At 41.2% G+C, this 19,938-nt stretch overlaps 1 protein-coding gene and 1 long non-coding RNA gene across 2 annotated transcripts; one reads left to right on the top strand and one right to left on the bottom strand.

Annotated features, from left to right (window-relative positions):
• Positions 1-1,552: 1,552 nt before the first annotated feature.
• On the bottom strand, positions 1,553-9,249 carry LOC130170057 (serine/threonine-protein phosphatase 6 catalytic subunit). The gene is made up of 7 exons (XM_056377168.1): positions 9,017-9,249; positions 6,971-7,066; positions 6,803-6,868; positions 6,575-6,716; positions 6,410-6,489; positions 5,579-5,788; positions 1,553-2,459 (listed from the first exon to the last, which is right to left on the bottom strand). Exons 1-7 carry the CDS (start codon positions 9,089-9,091, stop codon positions 2,211-2,213), a joined length of 918 nt encoding a protein of 305 aa, XP_056233143.1. The 5' UTR covers positions 9,092-9,249; the 3' UTR covers positions 1,553-2,210.
• LOC130170058 (uncharacterized) lies at positions 9,215-13,943 on the top strand. Its single transcript, XR_008827938.1, has 4 exons — positions 9,215-9,323; positions 10,909-10,949; positions 13,177-13,246; positions 13,342-13,943. It is a non-coding gene; the product is annotated as an uncharacterized LOC130170058 (long non-coding RNA).
• The last annotated feature ends 5,995 nt before the right edge of the window (positions 13,944-19,938 follow it).

Here is a 19,938-nt window from a genome sequence, read left to right as displayed (position 1 = left end):
TTCTGGGTAACTCGTCCTTCTAGCCACATATTTCAGTCTTCACACATCATGACTTCCTCAGTAGTAGACAAATGTGTGCCGTTTCATAAAAAGTGTCAACCTAAGCACAGAGATTTACAGAATTTGAATGGTATAGAGAGAGACACACACACACACACACACACACACACAGTACTAATGCAGTATCTGGCGAGAAATGGATAAAGCTGATTCTTATTGGCTAATTAGACTCATTAACTCTTACCGTTATTACTCTCAAGTATGACAGCATCTATAAGGCAAATCAGCCCTGTGTATGTGTGTGTTCATGTCTTTCTATGATTGTGAGGACATTTTTGTTAAGATCCCGTTTTTGTACACACATATGTACACATATGTATTGAAGGACACACAAACCATCTCCACCTTTTGATAATTATCCTATACAAAATCATCATTTTGGCATCTAATTTTTCAAAGCACTGCACTTAAATAATTATGAACTGCTTTTTCAACCATTTTAGCATTGTGGTCAGGTTATCTTTTGTGTGTGTGTGTGTGTGTGTGTGTGTGTGCCTGCCTGGGGTGGTGGTCCGGTTCCTTTTCCTGCCAACCCATCCATGCACGTGTCATTCAGCACTAACACTAACGATCTGTAGTGTTCTCTCATGTTGTTTGATTAATCCTGTTCCCTTGTCTGACTGTGTCTCTCAGCCTTGCTCAGATCCTCGTCTGTCCTGCCAGCTGAAGAACCAGACCTCCCCTCCACTGTCTGTCTCAGCTCAGCTTCTGCCCCACTGTCCTGACCCTCTGACCTTCACAACTTTTCAAAAAGCCTTTTTGAACTGTTTTTTCAACTGTTTTGAACTAGGTCCATTGACCACACTGAACGTAACAATCTATCCTGTTTGAGGTTACATATCCATGAAATTCACAGGATTTTATGTGAAAATACAAACAAAGCCCCAGGAGTTAAATATCATATGATCAGCAGCCTGTAATCTTACATCTTTGTTAAGTTTGCTTAAGTTTGCTTGTTTGTTAATGTCAAAAGGAAAACATTAATAAGACTGGGGGAGGGTCTGGCTTTGTGTGATAAGTTCATGACCGTAAATCCGCAAAATACTCGCATGGCTTAAACAAATGCTTCTTTCCTTCAAAAAGGGCTTTTATTGTGGTGACACTGAGATTACCACTTTAACTCCACGTAGTCATCCTTGTCTTGCTGCAACTGGTCCAGAACACTTCAGCTTGACTTCTGATTGGTTCCAGGGGGAGGGATCACATTAACCCTCTCCTGGCCTCTCTCCATTGGCTCCCAGTTTGTTTTAGAATAGATTTTAAGGTCCTACTGTTTGTTTTTTATAGCCCTCAGTGGATTACCACCTTCACCCCCCCCATTCCAAACTATAAATTATTATTTTTACATACATTAATGCTCCTGTTGTTCTTTAAGTGTGAGATGAATGCAGATGTGTATTTCCTCCTTAACAATAAAAACAATAACTATCCTGACAGTCCAATCATCGTTGGCAGAATGAAGCGTGGTATTGATGGTACTGATGTCGGACTCTACAATTTTTGGATTTCTTTATTTAAAAACATGGTGACACAGAAAAATAATAATAATTACAAGTGCTGATTCAAAATCTGAAAATTAGAGATTTCTTTTAACAGGTGTCACAACCCTCTAACATACAGGTATATTTAATTTTTTACACATCAACTCTCTGTTTATTTATAAGATCACATAATAACACAAACTGTATAACGCCATTGAAATGTGACAGAATAGATGCAGTTGTTGCTTTTGTGCAGTTCTTGATTATCTTACATCCAGCTTTAATACATTACCATAACAAAATAAATGATATGTTGTGTTTAACACTGCACCTGCAACTAGCTCAGTGACTTTTTATTGCAAAGTAAAATTGAAGTTTATAAATATGAACATTTTACAGGTGTCAGTTGTGCACTGTTCATTCTTCCTCTCAGACACTTAAACAGCACAGCAAAGCTACTGAGCTAACTCACTTGGCTGCCATGTCTCAGTGTGATTCAAGCTTCAGAATAATAATGGCATCATATGCACATACTGGGAATAACAGCTGGCAACAGGAGATGCACTGTAAATACTCTAAATGCACTATACAACATTCATATGCGTTTACACATGCTGATGCCCCTGTCCCAGTCAGTGTCTGTGCACTGTTGTGTCAGTTTTAATGTGGTCACAGGAAGTAAGGTGTCGTAGTTCGGGGTGGGATGACTCTCTCGGAGTCAGGCACTGCTCTGAAGAGCTTCGGCTCTCTCGTGTTGGCGTCTTTGAAGACCATGATGGAGGCAATGTTACCACAGCGATAGCAGTAATTAGGAGCCGACCACACCGTGACCAGCTTCTCGTCAAACATGAACTTGTATCCTTCGTGGACGAGTTGATGTGCCCGGCAGATCAGCTTCAGGTTGTTGATGTGAACAAACTGCAGATAGAAACGAAAGAAAAATGTGTTTGAAAAACAAAAAACAACAAAAGTGAACACAGATCACCTACCAGAGGTTCTGTATGTACAAGGTGACATCAGTCATGATGGAGGTATAGGAGGAAGTCAGTGTGTACATCAGGCATTGATCAAAAATGAAATTTTACAATTTTTTTTTTCCAAATTTAAAATTAGAATCACCTCTGTGGTTGCTTCCTCCACCACTCAGACTAGTTTCAGGTTACATCCTTTTATTCAGTCATATTAAATATTAACCATTGGTGTGAAATTTTGTCATAATTTCTGTGTAAAGTGTTGAGTTATGGCTAAAAAGTGTTTTGTGGGGTCACACATACCTTGACCTTTCACCTTTCACCACCAAAATCTGATCAGTTCATCCTTTAGTCCAAGTGAATGTTTGTACAAAATTTGAAGAACTTCCTTACTGAGATATTTTGTTCATGAGAATGAGATAGACGGACAACCTGAAAACAAAATGGCTGTTGCTCTGACTGCCGCTGATAGTGAACAACAACATACTGGATTGTCAGTAACAAACGCTGATCATTTTTATTTGTACATTATAGGACTGCTTACATCACTTGATATGCAGCCATATTTACAACAGAGAGAAGTCCAAACACTTCTGGTCTGTCTGGAGTTTTTCTTCACTGTCACCATGGATGCCTGTGTTCTACCTGCTTCCTCTGTCTGACAGGGAAACAGTATTTTCTAAGGTGTCCAAAGCCAGATCTGGACCACTAGAGGTTTCCCTAAAGCACAACTCACTGTTTAAAACTGTAAACATCATTGTAGCTTTTGCAAACTCTCATAACAAGCCTGTTATACACAGACGCTTCGCTCATAGGGACAGACCAGTGCTCCACCAGATTTGAGACATTAAAACTTTGGAAGAGAGAAGCTCAACCTGATCACACACTTTCCTGCTAACTAGGACTAGGACACCTGAGGATTCAAACTCTGAACCTTTGTCTCTCAGAGAAGGAGATGGGCTGACTTTGGATATGCTGTTTATACAGTGTGTTTATCTTCATCATGTCTGTCTTTATCTTAATCTTGTGCTGCCTTGAATCATGTCAGAGCCACTGACTCAGCAGTCTGTCAGTAACCATCAGTAGCAGTTATCCTTGAACTACTGACCCAGGATCAGTTCTGAGACACACTGAGTACAGATAGCTCCACTGTTGAAGGATTTAAGGAAACTTTACATTCTGCACATCACACAACGTATCAGCAGGAAAACAGAAAATACTCATTGAAAACATTCACCACCAAGCATCTGGGTCTATTCACAACTAATGGATTTAAAACAATTACAACATTTCATTTAATACTTTATATACTTAATTAATATACTTCATTTATTACTTTAATTTAATGGTGAGTCAGTTCACTACAGTACAGTCAGAATGTATTCAGACCGATACACTTTTTCAACATAAAGGCTGCAGCATAACAACATGTGTGTTCCCCTGACCTAAATCCAATTGAGCACCTATGGGACGTTATGTATCAGTGCATCCGACGCCGCCAAGTTCTGCCACAGTCTGTCCAGGAGCTCACTGATGCCCTGATCCAATGCCTGGTAGGAGATCTCCCAGGACACCAAACGCCATACACACTACTGAGCCACATTATGAGTTGCCATAATGAGATTCACGCAGGTTGGATCAGCATGTGATTTTTAATTTTTCACTTTGATTTTCTGTGTGATTGTTAAGGGTTAGGTCAGGATTAGGGTTAACCCTAACCCTAGCCCTAAATGGATTGATGATTTTGGTTTCCATTGATCGCTGTTACGTCATTTTGTTCTCAACAAATTAGGGCTGTCCCAAACGATTATTCTTTAAATGATTAATCTAGCGATTATTTTTTCGATTATTCGACTAATCTAACGATTATTTTCGATAATTTTATTGCAATTAAGTTTTGCTGCCATCTTGACTTGCTGCGCCTGGTTGTTTCCTCTTCATGTGCTCGTGCATGACTGTCGTGCTACAGTGATATGCCAGATGCACTTCTAGAGTCAGTGGCAAAGTTTGCACCCAGGCTCATCTCTCTCCCCTGCACCTTCACCCAGCTCTCTGCTCTGCCCTCCTCCACTTTGTTTAACAACTCCTCCCTGTCTAATGTTACTTGTCTAATAAGATTACATTAAAAGTGTGAGTAACGTAACGCTAACAGCGTTATATAGTTTACACTCACATCACATCTGATTACAAGTGTGAACATTAAAATACTATTTCTTACCTAACCATCATCATTTACGAGTCAGTAAAAGGCTTATGATGCTACCTGACTAGCGTCTTCTTCATCTGTTGTCTTTCTCTTCTTAGAGAAGTATCTGAACAAGCTCATCTGAAAATGCAGTCAGCAGTTGATACATAATGACGTGTAGATATTAGCTTAATGTTATCAATTAGTTTTTTCAAGTTAGCGTCACTGAATTGGCTAATAAGTCTACCTTTTTTCTCCGGTAATTCGCTGCCTTATTCCTCACGACTTCACTTCTCTGACTCTCACCTGGTGCCTGACGTGACGTCACTTTCAAGGCCGCGCTCTTGCGAGTAATTAACTCCCTCCCTCCCCTCTCCTCCCCTCCCCCCGCTGTTGCGCTCATCATCACACAGGCTGTGAAGGTGGAGAGATGTGGCGGTGGTGCATTTGCGACAATTAAAAAAAAAAAAAAAAGAAAGAAAAGAAATTTGAAGGCGTGGCGGCCCGCCACTGCTAAATGAATGTAGAGGAAACACTGAGCATCATCATCATCCAGTCTTCCATCAATTCATCACCTCACGCCATCTCTTCCATCCTTGTGTTTAAATGTGCACCTCAAGCTCCAGACTCTACCCTCCAGGCCTCCTTATAATACTGAAGCTCATCAGACAACGATCTAATTATTTACACTGGCTGAACCAGTGTTACTGCAGGATGTAAAATAAACATGTGCCTTGTATTTTTCTTACTTCATAATTTTTTCAAAACTACTTTTGTGGTGATGATGATGATGATGATCAGTTAACCTCCATGAACACGTTTACTCACTGCAGTCACTAAAAGCATTGTTAAGCTGAACTCCATAAAAAAAAGTGACCTACCTCATTTGTGACCTTTGCACCAAAAAGCCATCCAGCTCCTCTGGGACTGATGGCCCAGGTGTCCACGTCTTCAGGGTCTGACCACACCAGGTCACAAAATGCTCCTTTGTGGGGAATCTCCTGGTTCCGCTCGATGGTTCGAATCTGATCCAGGGTCTTAATGTCTGGGGAGAGGCCTCCGTGGACACACAGGATCTGCTCGTCCATCAGCTGACAAAAACACAAGTGTGAGGACGTTATACACGTCACCAAACCTACTGGGTTCAGGACTAACATCATCCTCTCAGCGACAACTACTGTAAAAACTTAAAAATATGGGGTGCCATACAAAAACCAACTGACTACTTCTATGAAGCAGTTCCTTCAAGAAGTGTCAGCTGCTGGGTTTAATGACAGCACATTGACAACATACTGTGGCTTTAAACTCACATCTGTCTGCTGGATCACAGTAGACCAATGATGAGGTCAGAGACAGACACTATAAACAATCAAACTGTACTCAGTTTGAAGGTCTAGGTTCATCAGGTGAGTGACACTGTGTCAAAATTAATCTGGGAAGCAGATCAGTGGTTTTCAGCTGAGAGGTTCAGTAAACTTGTAATATATATATACATATATTATATTTATTATATTTCGTATGTGAAATGATACATTTTTGAGGTCAGACATGTTGTGGCCTGTTTGGATTCTGAGGAAGGGGCCAGTGGGATTACAGAAGGTTATAGATAGATGAAAACTCAACAGAAATTAACTTCTCATGTTTACACAGATATATCTACACAGGCAGAGCCATCATTTGAATTCAGTTAGGTTTAGTACTTCAATACTTACAGCTGCAACTGTTAACATGTCGAACACTTTGGTGCAGTAACGCCACGCATTTGCATTCCCATACTTGGTCTGGCACTCATCTGTAAGACAAAAAAGCCCTCACTTATTTTTGACTGAACGTGTGTCAGTGGTGATGAATTCTGATCATGATCCTCATATCATCACCATAAAAGCCATAAACTTGTGTGATCTGTCTGCTCTCATGGTTTCCACGGAGAAGTGTGATGCGGTCGGGCCATTTGGCTTTCAGCACCAGCAGGTAGGTGAACGTCTCCAGACTGTAGTATCCCCGGTCAACAAAGTCCCCCTGCAGAGGACAGAGACTTTACCAACACTGGGCCACACAGTAATTCACACCAATCCACTCACACAAACTCATTTAAATATACAAACCATAAAGATGTAATTTGTGTCTGGAACCTGTCCTCCGGTCCGGAAGAGCTCACAGAGATCATAGAACTAAGACACACATAGATAAACATCAGATTCTACACACTGTGTACACTGTCATATTAACAGCAACATTAATTAAAACAAAAAGTTTCCTGCAGTTTATTTTACCTGTCCATGTATGTCCCCACATACTGTCACAGGAGTAGAGACAGGCTGGACGTTGGACTCCTCCAGCAGGAGATCACACACGTAGTCACATAACCTCTGTACAGATGAAAGATTAATACACAGACATAAGTGATGAATGTTCATTTAGCAACAGTATTCAATTACTTTACATGAAACATGAACTCTGAAACATAATTTCACATCATGGGAATATAAATATCCACCGACACCAACACTAATGAGATTCTGTTAGACAGAATCGGTCAGCGTTTTACTCCCTTATTTGGGATGTTTGTTCTGGATTTTTACTCTTCTATGCCCTAACTAAATAAAGGCATTTTCTTATATCCTTGGCTCTGTGCGACTGTGCCTGAAGTTAAGTTCACAGCTTCATTGTGTCTTTACTTCAACTTCAAGAGCACCTTTTAATTCACCTGAGGACTCACTATGACATAACCAAGAGCACTCAGTATTTTTCTTCACATAATGAGATTCTGTTAGACAGAACAAAGTCAGTGCAGGGTTTCCACTAGGTGTTCATGTCACTGTGACAGGCACTGACATCCTAAACACTCCAAACTGAGCATCTGTACCAAGACCCAACATGTTATCAGGTACCAATGACTGTGACAGCCCACACTGTACTGGGTAGATGACACCAATAACAGTCAGGCCAAGGAGATGCTGCGGGTGTTAGGGGACATATGTCAGGAGGTTTGACATGCCTGAGGCATGAATACACAGAAAATAATGTTTGAAAAAGGTATGGGTATTATGGATAATTAAAAACTAATGGTAGCCACCCACTGACTGACAGTAACTGAGCCACTGTGCTTCCCTACATATGGATTTATAATTAACTGTGTAACAGTTAATACTGATAAGTATGAGGATGTACACAATTACGTTGGGTGAATGGTAAATAAATGAAAAGGTATCTATCTATCTGCAGTGTAGGAGTCAGAGGCCTTTTCATACACTGACCTGTTATTTTAGGGGAAATAAAAGCAATTAGACAGATTACGATGAACTTTATTAATTTCATCATTTTATTTGGTTGCAAATTGTGACTGGTCAGTGTTTCATGCTGACTCTGACTGCCTGAGACCTTCAAGATGACTGTACAGTATACAGTATACAGCAGGGCTGCTGTGATCTTCACCTCCTCTGTCTGTGTGTGTCACCATGGCGAAATTTGTTACTGTCGGTCGGTTGGTCAGCCTGTCTGTGTGTGTGTGTGTGTCACCATGGTGACATCACAGCTGTGAACAATACAGTCACAAACAGTACTGGTGTGTAGCTGCGTATACTGCATAATCACCTAATAATATAGTAATGACTAATGAGTACTCAGGGGTCAGAACATGTACATATTGATGTTAGTTGTTGATTATGTTGTTGTGGCTGGTCCCATTACAAGATGGTCCCTTGTTAAAAGCCAATGACAGTAAATATGGTACATCTACTCTGTGCCTTTATTGTTGTTATACTCTCTATACTCTATTCTAAATCTCACATCTTAACTGTATAGCTCACCTATTAAAATAGACTATTCCGGTGTGTGAGGACAGTACCTTATTCCCATAACCTTATGAGCCGTCTTTGGATTTCAAGAATTAAATGTCACTGTTAATGAACATGCGCCTGTCTCCTCAGAGATTAGCGTTAAATGCGCCTGATACATTTGGAGTCAGTAACAATCAGCTGTCAACCTAACATCACAACAGTCAACAACATCAGGTCACCAGGATGGATGAGTTAATGTATACCGGCAGATAATGACACACCAAAGCAGCAGCTCATCTGACCCTGCTCCGTTAGCATTAGATACGACAGTTGGACTTGTATCGAGCTACGATAAATTAAACTACTGATTTAACGGTTTTGACGTTGTTGAAAGCAGCAGACTAGCTAGCTGAAACAAACGTTACCTGAAGCTAACGTTAGCTAGTTACCCTGTTACAACATAAAATAGCAGTGAGCCAAGGTTACCAATTTAAGCTAATCACGTCTTAATTTAAAATATTTCTATAAGGTCACATTTACCTTGAGGTCATTTTCTGGAAGGTATTTACACTGTTTTGCAATCTCCGCATATTTATCCAGATCTAGAGGCGCCATTGTACCAAGTGAATCGTCATGCGCAATGGAGTGCTGCAGCGATGAGTAGTTTTGTAGGCCAACACGGAAATTAGCATCACCTGGTTACCTCGACACTTGAATTTTTCCACTGGTTTTTGGATTATTGCAGAAAATGAAATCTGTGACAAAGAAGAGTTTATGATACTGTTGTTCAGCAAGACAATATTCACTAATGAACACCACGTTATGCTTTTTAAGCCTAAATACAACCGTAAGTGAAATGCTAATGTTAGGTCCAAACGAACTACACCACGGTCGCATGACTTTAACGTCACGATCTTTAAGCTTCCAACTTGTAATTTAATTTAGAGCACTTAGTACTTGTACAAAAGCCGTCCCTCTTACAACGTTAGTAACCGTTTGTAAAAGTGCGAATATAAACACAACGAGGCTGTAAAAGTGGATCAATGAGTAGATTAAGTTTCGTGTTGGGCGTGATGACGTTTAACGTTCCCGACAACTTCTGTAGTCTCATTTAGCCCTTGTTAGCAACCGCGTTTTTAAGACACGTAAAACCTTAAGAACATCACGATTACGGTATTCATCGGAGTATTTTTATGGTGTAGAATTAAACACGAAGACGTCCCGAGTTTGTGTTAACTACAACCTTTATTTCAGCCATCTAAAAAAAACGACTTCGGGAAGGGAACGGAACCGGAAGTTCTTCTTCTTTGACGTTTATTGGCGGTTGGCAAACAACGAAATGGTGCATTACCGCCACCAACTGGTGTTAAGTGTGGATTAGCCTGTGTAGTGGCAAAACGATGTATTTTGTATTATATGATACTATACTACATATAACGATATATTTTATATAATATTTTCTTTACCAAGTTACTGAGGAAGTCTTACTGAGGATTCAATAACAGCCATTCCTCCTAAGACAAACAATGATGTCACTTTTGCCAATAATGTGTATTGAGCGATCAATTTCACATATCTGCAACTGCATTTTTGATGAAGAGTGATCATTCTAGATTTCAGAAATAGAACCATGGATATCTGAAAAGTGACATAATTTGTCCAAGGAAGAATGATGTTTACGGACATCTGAAATATTCATTTTGACAAGTCCACAACTGAGTTACAGACTGCCGTTTTATATACATATCCAGACTACCTATCAAAGGTTCAAACAGCCACTTATACTTTTCAATTATTTTTAGATATCCTACATTTTAGCTTTGACTAGGGATCTCACAAGAACCAATACTTCGATCACAAGTCGATGCCAAAATTCTGAAAATGTGACAGTACTTGTTTTTGTTGGAAAACCAGAAGCTTAGTAATCGTTTGTGGGGCCATGTCTTAGTATATGAGAACCAGTATGGCTACAACAAAGTACAGTATGTCACATCACAGTTTTGCATGACTTGAAATATTGGGCTATGTTAAAAAGATTGAGATTTGGTATCAACCACTCTCAGCAAGTTATCCATTGTACTAGCACTGACTTAACACAGAGGGCTATAAGATGTGATTTAATTACAATGTTTCCAAAACCTACCATTCAGTTAGGAACAGTTATACAAAATTCAAAATTCACAAGGTTCAGATCAACTGATGTATTTTCTCATCCAGGTAAAACAGTAAATATTGTGAGTCTGTTCTGTAGAAGTTCTATCCAAATATGTTCAGATAACAACAATGGGCCACAGGAGCCTTTTAGTTCCTGAAGAATGAGGTCGAAACGCAGCTATAGTCTATATTAAAATAACTCTCTCCATCCCTCTCTCTCTCTCTTTTGTTTTCCTCTCTGGTTCTCCATTTCTGCCTCTTCATGGCTCCAACTATAGTCCAGGAACCAATGGTCTCTCCAACAGCCCTCCCTAAAGAGGTTTGTCACTACATTTGTCAACATAGCTTGAAACACATGAAGTGCTTAAAAGAGACCTGAAATGATGCTCACTTACTGCTACTGTACGTGACTGAGATTTGGCTATGGTTTCATAACCCTTGTTGTGTGTGTTTTTGTGTGCTTAGTCATGGTTTGTGGGGCCATGGTTAAGTATGTGAGGTCTAGGAATGTCACGAGAACCAATACTTTGATCACGTTGATACCAAAATTCTGAAAATGTGACAGTATTTGTTTTTCCACAGTACCATAGGTACTGAAGGTATCATAGATGTCATAGATACTGGAGATGTGATTCTTCCAGGAATGATGAGGGCAGTATATTAACCCTGCAAGCGTCCTAGTGTGACATTAAACTGGAAGAGAAGAAGAAGGCAGGGACAGTTGGGATAGTTCAATTCAATGCTTAAGAACTATTTGTTAGATTAGGACTCCTAATGGCTACTGTTTCCTCTCCATTGAGATTCGTTTCTTTTCGTCTTTTGCTTTTTTTTGCCCGTTGTTGGATCTATTTGTTATTTTTTTAATATTTAATTACTAATTATTTAGTTATTTTTTGTTGTTTAGTTTTGAAGAATACACCTTTAGTTTGCTAACATAATAATAACATTTAGTATTATTTGAGTACTTATTAAGTACTTATTATTTGAGTACTTATTAATGCTTTTATTTTGAAGGTACTGGGTAGCTGAGGCGCACTAGGTGAATCTACATATTGGGGTATGCAGGTATAGGTGAGCCAGGCACCTGGGAGGGTTTATGGTTTTTTACCAGGGCAAGAGAGGCAGCAAATGCCATTGTTCTTTGTTTGTTTGTTTGCCAATGGAGAAATAAACCGAAGAAACTTAATTTTTGCTTGGACAATGGATTTTGTTTTTCCCTGCGTAAATTAATTCCCTAGGTGTCTCAGTGGCTGTTTGATTTGATTTTGTCTTATTTGAGGGTTTTTGATATTTAGATTTTTGATCATTGAATTGAGGACAAATAGCCATTACACCCGTATTGTTCCCTTCTGCAACACCACAACACTTCTGCAACACTACAACACTTACATTTTTAAATAATGTACACTACAAACACAAATCTTTATGGAGAAAATACTGTAAAAATAATTATTTTATTTGCATATCAAGCTTGCCTAAAAATCTTAATCAGCTATTCACAGAAAAATAACATTTTGAGATGCACTGTAAATGCAGACATGGTATTTAATTAAAAATAGTAAATTGACTTAAACAGTTTTTATCAAATTGCTAATAACACTCGCTTTTAGTAAGTTACTTGTAATTTGTGGTTGAAAAATCTCACCAGCTCAGTCTATTTGAGCTGGATTCATTTAGAAAAAGTACATTTACTCAGTACTGCACTTAAGTACAAAGTACTTTAAGTATTTTACTTGAGTTTATTTTTTTCATATTACTTTCTACTTTTACTCCACTACATTTCAGCGGGAAATATTGTACTTTTTTTTTAATCACTGTATATGTAATAATATCACAAGAGCCATTTTCCTCCAGTGAGTATGCTACTTTTACTTTTAATATTTTAAAGGGGACATATTATGCTCCTTTTCAACAAGTTTGAATAAGTCTCAGAGGTCCCCAAAACATGTCCTTGAAGCTTCTTGCTAAAAAATCCACTCCGATCCTATATTTCAGCAAGCCTGTAAACCCCTCTTTTTCAGCCCTTTTGGTAAATAAGCACTATTGTGAATAGTGTAATGTAGTTATCTGTCATGCCTCCTTAGATATACTTTTACAGTCTATGAAAATGTTTGTTGTATTTGGACTGCTACAGGTGTTCAATGTCAGTACTAGTCAGATATTTTAATAGATGCTGACAAGTAATCACAAGTAAACAAGTAAATCATTTTTCTCCATGTTTTGAGCAGAGGTGCTCATCATGACATATTCCTTTATGTAGTAAATTTATTTTGTGTATTACAATGACAGCTGTAAATCAGCATAAACATGTCTGACAGCAACAGGTCAAAGACTAAACTGTGCAGTTTTCTACACTACACTGTTCTACTACACAGCTCCACATTATATGCAATAAGTGACATGTTATAAATTAACTATGTTATATGCGCTTGATATGTAGCCAAGCTTACTTCTTACCCACCTTAGCTCCACTGTCTGTCAGTGTTTGAATTTCATAAGCTTTATATTTTGGTGAATGTTTCCATTTTTCTCTATATTTTGGATAGGTGCTCCTGTGGAAACTGTGGAACCATGTCCACAGAAGCTGAGAATATCTGCTGCTATGAGATACCACAGGTAGCATTCTCACTGGACAAACGAATCAGTAATTTGTTTTGATTACATTACATTTATAATAAACCATAGCATTTACCATTTGCAATTCAATGTAGGTTACCAGACGGCTATGGGAGATCGAGGAAGATTTACCATGTATGGTAGACCGTCCTGGGTTGGAGCCGCTCTGCCTCAATGTGTACTCCCTCCAGAATGCCTGAAACATGAACCGCACTGTTACGGCCGCGGCCGTATTCGGGGAACCTTTGTCTGTCCCTGTGTATATTTGTGTGTGTGGTTGTGTTGTGTCTCGTTCGCCTATTGTTGCAGACTGACCCTGCGAGAGGGGATGCCCGTGACGTCACCGGGATTTCCTGGGAGTGTTCCGCCTTTTTCCATGCACCTTCGATGCTCCAGCTGCAAGCCATCTCCCTTGATGAGCTGGTCCCGCCCCTCGTCTCCGCCCCTCGTCTCCACCCCGAGTATAAAACCACTGTCAGTCTGCGCTTGTGTGACTGTGATAATTAATGTGAGCCGAGTGAACAATGTGAAGAGCTAAGGTTGTGTGGTTTTTGGTTTGTTAGCGTAAAGTCAAGTGCAGCTTTGTTTGAGATCTGGTGTTTTGATGTTTTGTTTTTCTTTTGTTAGCTGCTCGTGTTTTTTTTGTGTTAACTGCATTATTGGCTGGCTTTGTTTTCTTGTGCCGCCTCTCTTTTTGTTTACCCTGTTTACTTTGGTTAATAAATAACCTAGGCAGTGTTGTTTTACTTCAGTGCACATAATTTTACAATGGTAATAACACACCACAAATGGAGTAACACACCCTCAAATAAATTAGTTTAGCTGCTCTTTGATTTGTAAAGTTCTTCTATCAGCAGATAGTGTGCATATAATATATGAATTCAGAGGAGTCATTTCTTTAGTAACAATCAAGCATCAAGCATTTATTTACATCAAATGAGGGCCTTATAATCAGTGATAATAAAAAACTGTAGGATTCACTGGATCCATAAAAAAAAAATTGTGAGACACATCATAGATATATGTTTGCAAGACTAAATGCCCTGTCCAGTTGTTTTAGTCAGTACAGGTATCTAGCCTATAGGAGCTTTGTGATCTGGTGCTGGGGCTTCCTTGGTCACAGAATCTGGGTTCTCATTCCAGCCTGCGTGGTCCTACGCATCAGTGCTGAGTTTCCTGACGCCACAGGCCCCAGTACGGGGGTTTTAGACTGGCCCATGATAGAACCGGGACACAGAGCTGGATATGACCTCCTCCTTCTCAGGCTGCTCAAACTGTGCAGTGAGGTCCTCTGGGATGGGGATGGCCAAAGCAGCTTCTGTGTATGGTCCCAGGTCAACAAAGACTTTTTCAAATATGAGGTCCACCACATTCCCTGTAAGATTCTGTTTTCATTTTTCTTTTTGTTGTTTTTTTACAAAACAATGACCGAAAGTCTGTTTCTAACTACCTCCTGACATTTTCTTTACTGTATTTTGTTGTTGATGGAACTGTCATAACATTATACGTGCAATACTTAATACAATGTGTACAAAACAGTTTTTGGTTGAAAAATAAAATAATATAACACACCTTAGGAAATTGGACCTTGAACAGTGGTTCACCTTCTTTTGTTTGGGCTTGTGGTCGGTCAGCATTTTCATTGTAGTACGTGGCAGCCAGGTAGAGTCTGGAGGTACAGTAAAGAGAAAATCAAAGATGTTAATGTTGACAGAAACCTTAGCCAATGTAGCGTGGTGCAGAGTGAAGCTGCCCTCCACTGCACATTTAATTTGAAGTCTTTTATTTTGTTCTGTAAAGAGCAAACATTTATTTCACCAACATCGTTCGCCACACACACACAAACAGTAATTTCACACTCAAGTGTGTGTTCTCGTTCTCTGAACGTGTTTGATATTCGAACACAAAAAAAAATGATGAACATCTGCACTAACATCCAAACAATAAATCACGTCTGTTGTATCGCTATTCCAGACCATTTTCATCATGTACATTCAATATCAACTTGTTTTTCAAATACACAGTCAGCCAATCATGTCTACCAAACATTGTCAAATTAATCAAATCAACCATGTATCTATTTTAAGTTATTTATGTATTTATTTATGAACTAGACACGAGCAGTCCGGACTCTTTAGACCGGCTCCTAGTTCTACTCTCCATCCTCCCACTCGCTTGCGGTAACTAAGCAACCAGTACTAACAACCGGCTAGCCGTTTTCGGTACATTACTTTCACTGACCAAGTAACGTTCATAAACAATCCCACATATAACACAACCGGGACCATAAACTACGACACAACATATTCACCCATCAATTACACAATTCTAACTTTCCCTTCTTACCTGTAAAGAGCAAACATTTATTTTACCAACATCGTTCGCCACACACACACACAGTAATTCAAGAGTGTGTTCTCGTTCTCTGAACGTGTTCACGCGAGACTTCCCTTATCCCTGAACACAGTGTAGCGAACGCGCTCGTCCTGCTACGTCCTGATACGTGGCGACATAACCAGGTTTTAAAAAGCTTAGCTGCAGGAATTGAAGAGTTACGGAGGCAGGCAAATTTAGGAGGACCTAAAACAAAGAAAGTTGCAATCAAGTTTGTTCAAGAGGGAGAGAAAGTTGGTAAGACAACAAGAAGGCAAGGCAGTTTAGAAGGTGCTTGTGATTGGGAAATGCAGGTAGATTTAGGAGGAAAGCTTGTTGTTCCCCAGGAAATAGCCAGTACAAAGCTAAGGCCTGATATAGTCTTGTGGTCTAGGAGTAGAATGAAAGTATATTTCATAGAGCAGACTGTTCCGCAGAGGCCTTAGTTGAAGAAGCATATGAAAGGAAAAAGCTCAGGTATGCAGAGTTAGGGGCAGAAGCAGAGCAGCGAGGATGGAAAGTTAGGATTTGTCCAGTGGAAGTAGGATGTAGAGGATTTGTAGCAAGGTCTGTTGTTTCTTTGGTAAGGAAGTTAGGAGCAAGTGGACAGAGTGTGAGGAAAATTGTAAAGGACAAGTCAGATGAGGCAGCAAGATCCAGTCAGTGGATTTGGATGAGAAGGAGTAATGGTAGCTGGGGGCCCAGCAGGGGGAGCACTTAGGATAGACAGACTCTTAGGAGAAGCAAGGAAGAAATCCAGGAAGAGGAAGTGTTTTTAAGTGGGGGTGTGGCCTGTGTGAGCCTCTTTGAGACCATGCGGTTAGTCCAGGTGAGGTGGCCTGTATTGTTTGCTTGTATTGAATTGGTTTGTAGTGTGTCTGTGGCTGTTTAGGTGAGTTTGTTTGTTTTAGGTGAGTTGCATGGTGTGGTGTTGGAGAGTAGGGGGGGGGGGGTAGAGCACAGCGTAATCCGGCGGGGGAGAGCCAGCCTAAAAAGGCCCCTCTCACTGACTCTACCTCCCTCATTGTCTTGGAGAGTGGGGGAGTGGGGGGGGGGGGGGGGGGTAGAGCACAGCCTAATCCGGCGGGGAAGAGTTTAGCTCAAAAAGGCATCTCTCCTTGACTCTACCTCCCTCATTCAAAATGGCCGCCACTTTCTCCAACTGTTTAGGGGAGTTTGTTTGCTGAATCTGCTAGTGTGTTTTGTCAGAGTTGATGATGGTGTTGTTTGTGGTAGCATAGGCAAGATAAAGAAAATGGTGGTGTGAGGAGCAGTGATGGCTGGCATTAGGGGAGTGACTCTGGGACGCCAGTGATCACTGTCTAGCCTCCTGGAGGTGTCGTGGGACCAACTAGACGAAACACTGGTGAAAGGAGGTTCCCACCTGATGACCCCAAAGACATGTTAGTTATCACTGCTCATTAGTCTGTATAATTAATAGTTATCATAGGACATGTTAAGCTTAGGGAGCTATTCACTGAGTCTGGTCCATTTTCTGTAGCACAAGTTTCTTGTGTTTATCTTAAATGCTGGTCGGAGTTAGACACTGCATGCTGCTAGATGACACTACATTTTTCAAACAATAAACCAACCTTTCCTTATCATAAAACACACAGACAATTTTAACAATACTCTGAACATGAGCTGTACAAAATGGAAATTATGTTAAACGTATAAATAATAATAATAATAATGTAGGTATATCAACCCACTGATGGCTCTGTATGCCACACTAACACACTCTCACAAGTTCTGAGTAACCACAGCTTCATTTACCTGCACAGCATTCCAAGACTGTTAGGTTTATCAAAAGTAGATGCACTTCAGATGGCCACAGACCTGTACTACTGATGTGAGGCTGAAGAGTCTTCAAGGATAACTGTGTGCCTACAGTGGGTCAGTCTGGCATGCAACATCCCTTGTTGCAGGAAGCTGTATGTTTCCTCTTGAACAGAGGAAACAGAGGTTACACCAATATCTCCTCAAATGTGTAGTTATGGCAAGCAGTGCAAAAATGATAATAACAAATGCGCTCAATTATGTGTAAATTGGGTTGTCAATAGCTTGTAAATACTGCAAATAGCTCACTATATGTGCAAAATGCAAAAAATGTGTATTATAGACTATCCCCTTAACTCTGCGCTTATCTAGATATTTCCTACAGGCACTGTATCTGTAAACATGATATAAACGTTAAAACAGCCATCATAAGGCATGACTCTCAATAATAACTTTCACAGCACTAATAAACAAGCCCGGACACCTATTCTAATCACTACAGAGCCTATTTCTAGTCCAAATTTTACCGGCTTGACTTTACAGACAGCTAAAACGCCTTTACAGTATAATACATTTAGCAGGGTGGCTCTAATCAATGTCACACGGCGATACCAAGCAGAAGAATTGCATACAATCTGTACCCGGCTATACCCGGTGTCACGAACTGAGCAGACAGGCAGTGGACCCAAAAAGCAGAGCTGAGGCAGACGCTTAGCAGTAGACAGTTTTATTCCAAAAAGGGGTCGGTACACGGGATGTCAGTCAAACCAGACAGAAGTACAAAATCGTTAGGCAAAAGACAGGAACCAGGAATCGGAATCTTCAGTATAACACGAGGGATCAAAACACAGGGAAACTGAGCCGGAACGCTGGGACAAAACACGCAGACGATCTGACAAAGACACACTGGGAGAGGAGGGGTATAAATACACACAGGAGCAGGGGATAATGAGACACAGGTGAAGGCAATGAACAATCACACACACAGGGAGTAAAGACACAGAGAAGAACACAAACAGGAAGTGAGGGAATCCAAATAAAATAAAACAGGAAGTGGAAAAAACTAAACTTGACGGGACCTGACAGTACCCCCCCTCTACGGCCGACCCCCGACGGCCCAGGGTCATGAGGGTGGTCACGATGGAAGTCCCGGATGAGGGAGGAGTCCAAGATGTTACCAGCGGACACCCACGACCTCTCCTCCGGCCCGTAACCCTCCCAGTCGACCAAATACTGGAATCCCCGGCCCCTGCGGCGAACAGCCAACAGCTTCTTTACCGTGTAAACAGGGCCCCCATCGACGAACCTGGGTGGAGGAGGGGGTCTGGTGGGAGGGACCAGGGGACTATTCTTCACAGGCCGGACCTTGCTCACATGAAAGGTGGGGTGTACCCGAAGAGATCTGGGGAGTTTCAGTCTCACAGCAGATTGATTAATAACCTTGGATACTGGAAATGGTCCAACAAAACGAGGAGCCAACTTACGGGATTCCACTCTGAGAGGGAGGTCCTGTGCAGAGAGCCAAACTTTCTGTCCGGTATGGTAGTGGGGAGCCGGCCTTCTCCGTCTGTCAGCATTTCTCTTGTAGACCTGGGAGGATTTCAGAAGAGCCTGACGAGCCCGCAGCCACGTCCTCCTGCACCGACGAACCATGGCCATGGCAGAGGGAACGTTAACCTCCTTCACCAGGGCTGGAAATAAGGGAGGTTGATACCCAAACACACACTGAAAGGGGGACATCCCCGTGGAGGAGCAAGGTAGGGTGTTATGAGCAAATTCAACCCATGCAATAGACTTGCTCCAGGAGGTTGGGTTCTGTGCTGTCAGACAGCGGAGTCCTGCCTCCAGTTCCTGGTTTAACCGCTCCGTCTGCCCATTGGACTGAGGGTGGTAGCCTGAGGTCAGACTGACAGTGGCGCCCAGGAGGTGACAGAATGCCTTCCAGAACTGTGCCACAAATTGCGGGCCCCGGTCAAATAAGACATCCCTAGGAAACCCAAAGACTCGACACACATTATGCATTAGCACCTCTGCCGTTTCCTTGGCAGAGGGCAGTTTAGGTAGTGGTATGAATTTCACCATCTTAGAAAATCTGTCCACTACCGTGAGCACAGTGGTGTTACCCTCAGACAGGGGCAGACCAGTCACAAAGTCGAGGGAGATGTCAGACCAGGGGTGCTGTGGCACAGGCAGCGGCTGGAGAAGTCCGGCACTGGGTGCCGACTTACTCTTATTGCGTTCACACACAGGGCAAGCAGCCACATATTCAGCAACATCATTCCTCATGTTGGGCCACCAAAACCTCTCTCGAATCCGGGCCAGAGTTCTGCGGATACCAGGATGACAGGAGACAAGAGAATTATGAGCCCAAGAAATAACAGGGCCCCTGAGATCAGGGGTAACAAACAGTCTATTTTCAGGTACTGCAGGAGGGATGTCTACTCCCTCAATGGCAGCTGCAACTCTGTCCTCAATCTCCCAGGTTATTCCTCCAACGATACATGAATCGGGTATAATGGTGGTTTCTGTGGACCCCTCTC

This window comes from Seriola aureovittata, chromosome 5, assembly GCF_021018895.1.
Source record: "Seriola aureovittata isolate HTS-2021-v1 ecotype China chromosome 5, ASM2101889v1, whole genome shotgun sequence".
Taxonomy (NCBI): Eukaryota; Metazoa; Chordata; class Actinopteri; order Carangiformes; family Carangidae; genus Seriola; species Seriola aureovittata.
Note: the sequence above shows the minus strand (reverse complement) of the source record. Positions and strands in the feature narration are given on the sequence as shown.

Coding starts and splice junctions, on each gene's coding strand:
- LOC130170057 (XM_056377168.1), bottom strand. CDS start 9,091: ATGGCGCCTCTAGATCTGGATAAATATGCGGAGATTGCAAAACAGTGT. Junction 6,717..6,802: donor ACACAAATTACATCTTTATG/GTTTGTATATTT, acceptor TGTCCTCTGCAG/GGGGACTTTGTTGACCGGGG. Junction 5,789..6,409: donor ACATGTTAACAGTTGCAGCT/GTAAGTATTGAA, acceptor TGTTTTTGTCAG/CTGATGGACGAGCAGATCCT.